Consider the following 9,883-nt stretch of genomic DNA (forward strand, 5'->3'; position numbering starts at 1 on the left):
TGCATGTTATAAATTAAATATAATAATAATAATAATAAAACATCGTACAAAACAATATTTACAAAATATTTCATGTATACCTGATAAAAAAAAAAAAAATAGAAAATTATTAATTTCATTTAGTTTTTTAATCTACAAGGCCTATAGTTTGGTTTCATGTCGAGTGGTGAGAGCATTGCGACCAGGTAGTCGCAAGGGTCTGGGTGATAATTTTGGCTGCGAGGTATCTGACTCATCATCACCAGAGTCCACATCTCCATCACTTGAATTTGTGGATGCAACAAAATGATCAGAGCGTATAGTTTTTCTTGGCCTTACTTTTCTGTAGAATTTAAACTCTCTAGGCAGTGTGTATGAACGCGGTAGTGATATCTGTGAGTCTAAATCTGATGGCGACTTGTACGATTTGTACATCAATGTGAAAACTTGGTCATTTGGTTGAGTATTGTTATCTTGAGCGCTAGAAAAGTGATGTTAGTTAACGTGTTTAATAATTTACCTAATACTTTCATGTAAATTATAGTTATAGTAGGTAAAACTTACCTATAAGGTGGAGCAATCCAATTTTGTTGTTGCAGGTAATCCTGAGGAGACAAAAGTACTTCTCCATTTTCTGTTGGGTCCTTTAACTTGCCTTGCCTAATTTCCTCTTCAATAGCTCGGAGTTCAGCAAGTTGGTTTTGTCTTTTTTCTTGTAATTTCTGCCGAATATCTACATGAGAGCTGGCACTCTCGTTTTCACTGGAACCCTGTTGGCTATGGTTGGATGGTGGTGGTTTGCACCAAAATGCAACACTATCTCGACCACTTGTACCAGATGGTGGTGGTACAAAAGTAGTTGGTTTTTTTTTCTTACGCTTTTGCATAGCTGCCACATATGGGTTAGTGAAACGACAATTAAAAACGCCCGGAATACCATTATGTACACTTGCTGGCAATGCACTGAAATACCTCTGATTTCTTTGTAAGGTTGGAGGTGGTTCATTACCAATAGTTTGATTGTGGTAACCACCTGGTGGTATGTTCTCATAAACACTACTGAAACTGTGCCTTCTCATAAGATCATTCTATAAATTTAAACAAAAAAAAATAATGTTATTAACAGAGATATTGCATACGGTACCAGTGAAATGTAAACATCAACTATACTTTTGAATATTAGTATGTTGGTAGTTAAGTCAATTAAACTCAAAAATAGTAAATTATTAAGTTGTAATTGTGATAAAAAAAAAAATACAATAATTTCAATATTAACAGTATATACCTAATAAATCACAAACATGAAATTAATCTATTTTAAATTTTTACCAAGACATTCTGGTAAATTTTTTAGATTTTATGATTCCAATTTAAATTCATTAAATAGCCTTGATCATATAATTTTTTTCTTTTAATAAAAAAGAAAATTTAATGCTATATACAGAATTCATCAACAGAATAATATTAAAAAGCCCTAATCATAGATATAAAACAATTTTTTAGCAGTGTATCCTACAGGTTGGTGTTAATTGGACTGTCAAAAATAGTATAAAAACAATTAATAAAAGCAATACACTTTCAATACATTGTCATAATAAAATTCTGTAATTCATTGCTATCTTACCTTGCCATTAGGCACATTTATCTGATCTTTATACTTGGCTTCTAATGCTAACTTTGCTGTTGAGTTATTACTATTAGTAGCATTGCTCAGTCTGCCTCCAGATTCATATTTTAATCTTCTTACATGAAAAAACTGATAATAAATTGCCATGAATACAAGACCACAACAGAACAGCCCAAGAACAATAAATGGTTTGACTGCATCACCACTGCCAATGCTCCATACAAACATGAGAAGAGCGTTTTCTAACGCCATCACCACATAAAACATTAGCTATAAAAATATTCATTCAAATTAATAAGCAATTTAGATTACTATTTTTGTTAAGTTGATAAAATAATAATCCAAGAAATGTAGACATTAACATTTTATTTATTTAATTAAATGTAAAATAAATTTTTTTTTGAAATCAAGAAATAGTAATTAATAACATAATATTATTTTAAAACTCAGTAGATTGGTACTCAACAGTAATTTAGTTTAAAATCAATTTATAATACTTAATAAAGCATAAAATAATATGATATTAAAATAAGAAGACAATATTTTATTTAAAATACAGAAAAGAAAAAATAATTTCTGAAAAATGTAACAAAAATAAACTTAAGTGCCTATCTGTTTAATTTAAACAAAACATCATATAACTAAAATAATGTTTTTGCATAGATGCACAATAATTAACAAGCTTGATAATTAATATAAAAAGTTTAATATGCATAAGATATTTGAAAATAATATGGATTTTAATAGATTTTCTACTAAATATTTAGCATACCACAAGTACTCACCATTTTTTCTCTATGGTTGTTCTCTAGTAGGTTAACGTATTCAAACGTGAATACAAAAGCTAATAGTGCGAACAAAAAAGCTTTACGCTTAGGAGACATCCGTTCACCGTGAAACACATTTTTAGGCGAGTGTAACCACAACAGCATAGACAACCAATGTAAACCGAGTACCAACAGCACCCAATATTTATACATAGCGGCATAGGCGGTCAACGAAATGACTCTGGCCCCGACGGTACCCAAACGCCACAGGAACTGTACAGTGACATATTATTATAGTGGCGATCGTTGGAAAGCTTATTAACACACATGTCACATACAGACAGTTTGACATTAGTGAGTGACGGGTACTTACCTGAAATATGACTCCGAGCCACGTGAGGACTAGCCTGTGGACATTCTGCATGCGTACGTTCTTGCCAAACGACGCCAGGGCCCAGCACACGCTGACGGTGGACAGCGTGACGGCTACTTTGTTGAGGTCGCGCAGGTGTTTGCGATCACCGCCTCCGTCTGTCCACAGCAGGTAGGACTGCAACAGTAGCAGCGGCATCGACTCGCAGAACGCGTGCAACAGGCGCAGCATGCATAGGTCGCGCACCTCGAACTTGACGTATCGCAAGTCGACGGGCAGGAACAGCTTGAAGTACCTGAAACGAAACACGGCAAACGTCAAGCGGGCGAATCACTTCGGTTGAGCGGGCGGGTGCAAAAGACTGCGCGAGTTAAAGCTCACCTCCACAGGACGCCCAGCTGGACGAAGTGCAACGCTTGCACGGCCGACCGTTTCAGCCGGTCGGCAAGCGTTGACTTGTCGCCGACGGTTCGCGCGGCCAGGTACCAGCGCAGCGACATGGTCTGCTCGACGGTGGCAGACGCGCCGACGAACAACATGGTCAGCACGAACGGCACGTAGCGGCCATGCGAGTAGAGCGCGTAGCCCATGACCACGTCGAACACGATGTCGCAGAAGTACGCGGCCAAAGAGATGATGTTGAACAGCACGTCGCACAGCGGCAGGAACTCATACTGGGCCATGTGATCATGTTTCGGCCCGTCGTCGTCGCGGCCGTAACGACGACCGGAGACTTTAACGGACGTCGCGCGGGTCTAAGTCATGGCACCGCGGAGTCGGACAGACGTAGGAGTCATCACCGCGAGAAACGGAACTGCGGAACCGCGGAACGGGCCGGAAGTCTCTGCGCCGATTCGACGCGGCGTCAACAGTGTCACGATATCGTTCGTTATCTCACCGTGCGGACGTGACGGTCGACGGACGACGACCAGCTGCGCCACTTACCTTGTCAAACGCGCGAAAATGCGGATGACAAAAACAACAAAGACCGCCGTTGATAATAATGTTTTGCCTTCAAATATCGACGGCAACCGCTCGACGACACCGTTTGTTCTGTCGTCGTCGTAGGTACGTTTTTAATTTTTTTGTTCATCAACCAAACGGCTCGGAGTGTACAACGATCGTACGCGATTCGCCCGTTGTCCGACGTTATCCGTTTCGATTGTATGCCGCGGCAGTGTGCGAGAGAGTGATGCTGCGGAGATGTGACGATGAACGACGAACACTCACACACACACACGCACAAGCGCATGCACCCGCGAGCACCTCGTACTCGCGTCTCGTACGGTCACACATGCATTCTCGAGGAGACGCGCATATTTGCCAACAGGTGGCGGGCTCAGCGATTTGAGAACCCCTGCGGCATGGGTCGGAAACTCGGAACGCGTTGCCACAGCATGAGCCACGGAGTATGGTCGTATGGGCATTCCTAGTCTGAGTGGTCCGAAGACTGCAGGTAACCCTTACGCTATACTCTTCAATCTGTCTGTGGTGCTGTGCTTGGTTCGTATAAAAAATAAAGATGAGACGTAGAGTGACTACGCCACTGCCAGAGTCAGATAATACCCACGGCGGTGCAAAAGGTATAATTTCCGTCTCCGAGCAGTACAAACTAGGATGAAAATACGTTTAGGAGTTCTTAAAATAATTTTATTTTAATATCATGTATTGCTTTTAAATTAATTATGACCCGACTTGAATAATCGCACATTTTCCTCGACACAATTTACGAGGTAGGTCTCTGGTAATAATAAATCATAAAGTCATCGAAAATACCAAACAAATATTCAAAGTTTTCGTTCTTCCGTATTTTAGATTCTGCGCGGATCGACGAATGTTTTTATTTTACAGTTAAATGTTTATTTTTATTATTATTATTTTGTATCAAGAATTTAAAGCTTGAAGAATTTTTTCCAAGATATGCACACTCGATGCATAGGCCTTTTTTTCCATTTTCACTTTTGAGAGTGGTTTCTGGCAGTAGATTGTATTTTGTTGGTAATTGAGAAGAGGGTGGGTTATACAATTTTGATCCATAGTCATTTACTGGAAAAAACTTGAAAAAAAATTGAGGAAAAACTTGATTTTTAGATAACATCATAGATATTTGACATTTTTACCAAACGTTCATAATAGAATTTTTGATATACATTATGATTTTCAAAATTAGAGCTGTTTAGATAAATTAAATTTTTTTTTGTTGAGATAATATAGTTAATTTACGTCTTTTATCTTGATTTTGGTAGTTTTAATTTTAGAATAGGTTTTTTCATTTAGTGGCAGGACTTTAATTTGGCAGTGTCACTTTAATTACCTTTAATTACTTTTATTTCGAACTACCCCGGCCGCCGAGCTGAAAACTAAAATTAATCATTTTTAAATTATGAAAAATGATTGGTTATCCGAAAATTTAATTTTCGATGCTGGTTGAAATGATATAAATTGTTCCTTTACCGCTCAACAGACAGTGAATACTTTTTTTTTGATCGACTAGTCTTAATTTTTTTATTTTAAACAGTCTACAATTTTGTTTAATAATATTTCATGTTTGGGGTCAGTCCTTCCTTTGGCTTAAAATTATTTAACATCTGTTAATTTTAATTGAAATCTCCATAAGACTCATAAGAGTAAATTGACTGCTTTCGGAAGGTTAAAATATTTCACTATTTTAATTGTTAGTTATTAATGTTATCCAATATCTATTACACTATGTACACTCGTATACATTACTGACCTAGATAAAGATAAAAGAAAAAGTTCGTGTAGTTAAAGATAATAGATAAATGTACTTTATCTACATAAAAAAAAGATAAGAAAATCGTTATATTTGAACTTGAAATAAGCCTTAACGATTTATCAACTTATTTTACAATTTATCAGTTTTTTTCCTCGCAAAAACAAACTGTGTAGTATTAGCACATTTTACTACATTAGTTTCATCATTAATTTATAAATGTTTTCAAATTCAAAAAATGAATTTATGTACATGTACTTATTGATAACATAAAAAAAAAGATGAATTATTTTTGAGTGTATGTTTAGTATTAATTAGTATTAACATTAAACACATTAAGTATCATATAATATACAATATAGATTAGGTAAAATTGTTAATATAAAATATCTTAAAATGTTATTCAGTATTAATATATATATTAAGTATACTATATTTAATTTATGGTATTAATATTATAATAAAAACATTGATCAACAACTTACAATTTTATTATTAGGTATCAATAAAAATTGTAGTGAAATATTTTATCTACATTCTACAATACTATACTTCTATGTATTTAAAATATTGAAATAAAAAAATATTCTAATTTTTAATTAAATTATTGTACCAAATAATTGTATTCAGATTTCAGTTGGTTAAGGTATTTGAAAAAATAATAATTAAAATCACATTTATTTAAAAACCAATTTAAATATCATACTTATTAACTAAAATACATTATAAAACAAAATAACTGTTTTTATTTGAAGATTGTATATCATATGATACGTAATTTTTTTCTAATTGCAATGGTATTTCTTTATCCTTAGGCACATAAATAACTTCAATACTTCAGTAGTCAATAAAATATTTAACAGCAGATTTAATCCTTTTTATCATAAATGTGTCATAATTTATTAGTGCTTTTAGTTTAAAAATAATTCATTTAAAATTCCTTCAATAATCTTACCTCTATTCTTGGGGAATGTTATATTTGATGCAGCCTGCCATACTTAATAATACGTAGATTTGGCACCACTGAACTGAAGTACAGACTTATTCATATATTTACATATATTTTTCTGGGTGATTTACTATACATGTACCAAGTAAGTACGACTAAGGTAATTCTATTTAGAAATAAGTATCCACAGCGGGTGCCAATGCATACCCAGTTCTTCCCATAGTTAACCCTATACTGATTAGTAGCTCCTTAGCATAATGAAAATTCTATTGGGTGAAGTTTAAAGCATGGTCTGCTAATTATTGGATTTTAATGATTTTATAAAGATTAGACTTTAAAATTTTGTCCATTTGATTTGCATATTAATCATAATTCAGTCCACTGCTCAATGATACCTAATCATTCTAATCATTAAAGATTATATGTAATAACTTAAAAGAAGGCAAACATTTATTTATTTAATATTATGTTATTATATTGTTACTTATTTGCCTTTAATAAAATAATTAGTAATATACTATTTAAAACAATATAGCTATTTTTTTTTAAACTTTCAAGACCACTAATATAACTATTAGATCAATAAATATAGTATTGTCCACTGAGTAAATTATTTAACAAGCGTTTTGGAAGAGTATATAGAGTAAATAAAAGTCTGTAGAATTTTGGACTTAATTAATAAATTTAAAATCTTAAAATGGTTGCTTATACAAAATTGTGGAGAATATTACAATTAAAAAAAAAAAAAGTAAATAGATAGTGAAATTACTAGGACATAAAAAATTAAAGTTAATACGATTATCATGTATCCTTAAAAAAAATAAATGTGTATAGAAATATTTATATTAATGTTTTTGTTTGTAATTGATTTATTACAGTATATAATTAATTTTTATCTCAATATTTTATAGTTGTTCTAATTGAAATGTTGATACAAATCAAAAGAGTGACTTATTTTCCAGCTAAAGAACATTTTGTATATTTCTTTTGACACGCTGTTATCTACAATAGTTCCAATAATATCATTTGTGGATGTGCAGAAGAACTAATTTGTATTGGGCAGGAAATATTTATTTTGTCGAATAGAGTTTAAGTACACTTCTTAATATCTAAAATATTTTCTTTACAGCAAAAATGATGGTAAATTTAAATTTACTTCACATGCAATAAATTATTTAAATATTACAATCCTGGATATATATCTATTTATTTTTAAACGTATAATTTTTCCTCGGTTTAAGCTATTAGTTATAAGTTATAACATTTTGTACAAAATTATGTTGCATAAAGTAACAGTACTAGGTTTATTGTTAATAATTATTTTTTAAAAAGTACAAATTAATCAGCTTAAAAAGTTATCAAACACTAATGAGAAAGTAACAGATTTGAGCTCAGCTGAACTAATTTTTCGATATTGGCTTTAATATTGGAGTGAATTAATTCATTTAAAAGTACCTAACTTAATAATGTTTAATTTATACTTAAAGTTAAGAATATTGCCTATGGCATGATATATAGGCTTTAATTGATATTTTAATTTTAATGTTCATTATCTATGTAAAATGTTACAATTTTGCACGCAGGTCAGAGAGAGAAAATAAAATGTGCAGACATATTCTTAAATAATTAATACCAATCATAAACAATGTTACATATTTTCATATAATTGAGTTATTCAAATCAAAGCAGTTGATATAAAAAAAAATTAACTTTGCACAAGTAGTTTATCTAATGTATTGACAGCGCTATTAAACATTATCAATTTGTAAATTGTTTGTTTGGCAGGGTCCTTGTATACTTAAGGTAGGTCCAGCTGTTATTAAATCCATACTTTTCATCATAAAATTTGTGTTAAGAATTTTCCATGTGTTTTCTGCTTGAGGATCTTCTCTGAGTATGAATTGTTGTTCAAACATTCCAACCATTCTCCCAACACCTTGATGAAGTGTTCCGCCAATATGCACTTTTACCAAACCGTGCGATTCTTTTTTCCATTTAACATCACTTAAATGTGGTGAAAAAAAGAGTATGTGTTCTTTTTTGATACCTAATAAACACTGCAATATGGACGTAGAGTCTTTACAAGACTCACTGATTTCGTTGTTGCCACCAAGAATTTTTAACGACATTGTACAATTTTCATAAAAATGACGAGTGTCTAATTGATTTTTTCCTGGAACACCAAGATCATTTAATAAATCATAAAAATGTTTAGCAAACATTTCAATGAATTCTTCTAGTAATTCGTTATCACGATCTTTTCGAGATTTTGTACTAGGTTCGAGTCCCATATTATTTGGTGTTGGCATTGACATAGGCATCTAAAAAAAATTATAAAAAAATAATTTAAGATAAGATTGAAATCGATAAGATTTAATCTGTTGTAGGATATTTGAAATTTTAATAAAAATAAATGTTATTATCATAGTTAATATTGAAATCAATGTGTGGATTTTCTTAAACACTTTAAATTTTGTTTTCATATACATAATATTACTTAGTAATTATGAGATTAAAAAATTGAAATGTATGAAAAGTAATGTATTATTTTCATAATGGTCATATAAACAGATTCAGAATCACAAAAAAAACTTGATTTAAAAAAAAAATATTAAACTAATTGCAACACATACCTGGTGAACAGCCATTTGTTGATAGGGTTGAGTATGCATCATATTGTTATTTTGAGATATTGCAAGCATATTATTAGGAATAGATTGTACTGGCGGGCTGATATAATCTGGCTGATTTTCAATTAATGCCTTAAAAGCCAAACATAAATCAGCTTTTGTCATATCTGTAGTAGGTACTAAACCTTTTGAAATTAAAAACTTCAACAACATAGTCATATGTACTTTTTTACTGGACAATACCCGCACATAAGGCTGAGACAATAATAACAATTCAGCATCTAAAACACATTATAAGTTGTAATGATAAATTTTAACACACACATTGGAAATAGATAAAATATAAATTTATAGATATCCAACATACATCATGATAAACTTTTCTTTTCTTTAATTATTTATTTCGTCATATTTAATGTCTTTACAATGATTGATGTTAGAATAAAATTGTAAAATATATACCACTTTAAATGCTGTCACCTTACCTTCTCGGGTATTTGTAGTGATTCCACCTCCATGGTAGACGGATCGGACAATTTTGCATAATTCATTTGTTTCGATTCCATCCAGAAATTGTTTCAATAACCGTTTTTCACAATTGGTTGCCATTAGAGTAGCAAATGCAAGATCGCAATGTCTGCTATTCACACGTCCGACGTGAAATATATTATTAATCTATAGTTCACTACACAATTATATTGAAATTATAAGAGTAATCATGGGCATACACCACAGACCACAGTACCACACGGCTTAACATAATATCAGTTATCACAATCATAATCAAAGACGGTGATATCTTAAACCGTTGTGATATCCTAGTT

The 9,883-nt window shown here is 32.1% G+C and overlaps 2 protein-coding genes across 2 annotated transcripts; both read right to left on the minus strand.

The window, feature by feature from the left end:
• Positions 1 to 31: 31 nt before the first annotated feature.
• LOC112597324 lies at positions 32 to 4,015 on the minus strand. Its single transcript, XM_025343317.1, has 6 exons — positions 3,128 to 4,015; positions 2,747 to 3,041; positions 2,392 to 2,646; positions 1,604 to 1,876; positions 544 to 1,067; positions 32 to 460 (listed from the first exon to the last, which is right to left on the minus strand). Exons 1-6 carry the CDS (start codon positions 3,427 to 3,429, stop codon positions 142 to 144), a joined length of 1,968 nt encoding a protein of 655 aa, XP_025199102.1. The 5' UTR covers positions 3,430 to 4,015; the 3' UTR covers positions 32 to 141.
• Positions 4,016 to 8,068: 4,053 nt separating this feature from the next.
• Positions 8,069 to 9,668, minus strand: LOC112597347 (uncharacterized protein C3orf38 homolog). Its single transcript, XM_025343363.1, has 3 exons — positions 9,545 to 9,668; positions 9,063 to 9,340; positions 8,069 to 8,750 (listed from the first exon to the last, which is right to left on the minus strand). Exons 1-3 carry the CDS (start codon positions 9,666 to 9,668, stop codon positions 8,178 to 8,180), a joined length of 975 nt encoding a protein of 324 aa, XP_025199148.1. The 3' UTR covers positions 8,069 to 8,177.
• Positions 9,669 to 9,883: the final 215 nt, after the last annotated feature.

The sequence above is a fragment of the Melanaphis sacchari genome, unplaced genomic scaffold (genome assembly GCF_002803265.2).
Source record: "Melanaphis sacchari strain LSU unplaced genomic scaffold, SCAv2.0 Contig40_pilon_pilon, whole genome shotgun sequence".
Taxonomy (NCBI): Eukaryota; Metazoa; Arthropoda; class Insecta; order Hemiptera; family Aphididae; genus Melanaphis; species Melanaphis sacchari.

Coding starts and splice junctions, on each gene's coding strand:
- LOC112597324 (XM_025343317.1), bottom strand. CDS start 3,429: ATGGCCCAGTATGAGTTCCTGCCGCTGTGCGACGTGCTGTTCAACATC. Junction 1,068..1,603: donor TAAATGTGCCTAATGGCAAG/GTAAGATAGCAA, acceptor TTAAATTTATAG/AATGATCTTATGAGAAGGCA. Junction 461..543: donor TGGATTGCTCCACCTTATAG/GTAAGTTTTACC, acceptor TCACTTTTCTAG/CGCTCAAGATAACAATACTC.
- LOC112597347 (XM_025343363.1), bottom strand. CDS start 9,668: ATGGCAACCAATTGTGAAAAACGGTTATTGAAACAATTTCTGGATGGA. Junction 9,341..9,544: donor CACTACAAATACCCGAGAAG/GTAAGGTGACAG, acceptor AATGTGTTTTAG/ATGCTGAATTGTTATTATTG. Junction 8,751..9,062: donor AACAAATGGCTGTTCACCAG/GTATGTGTTGCA, acceptor AATTTTTTTTAG/ATGCCTATGTCAATGCCAAC.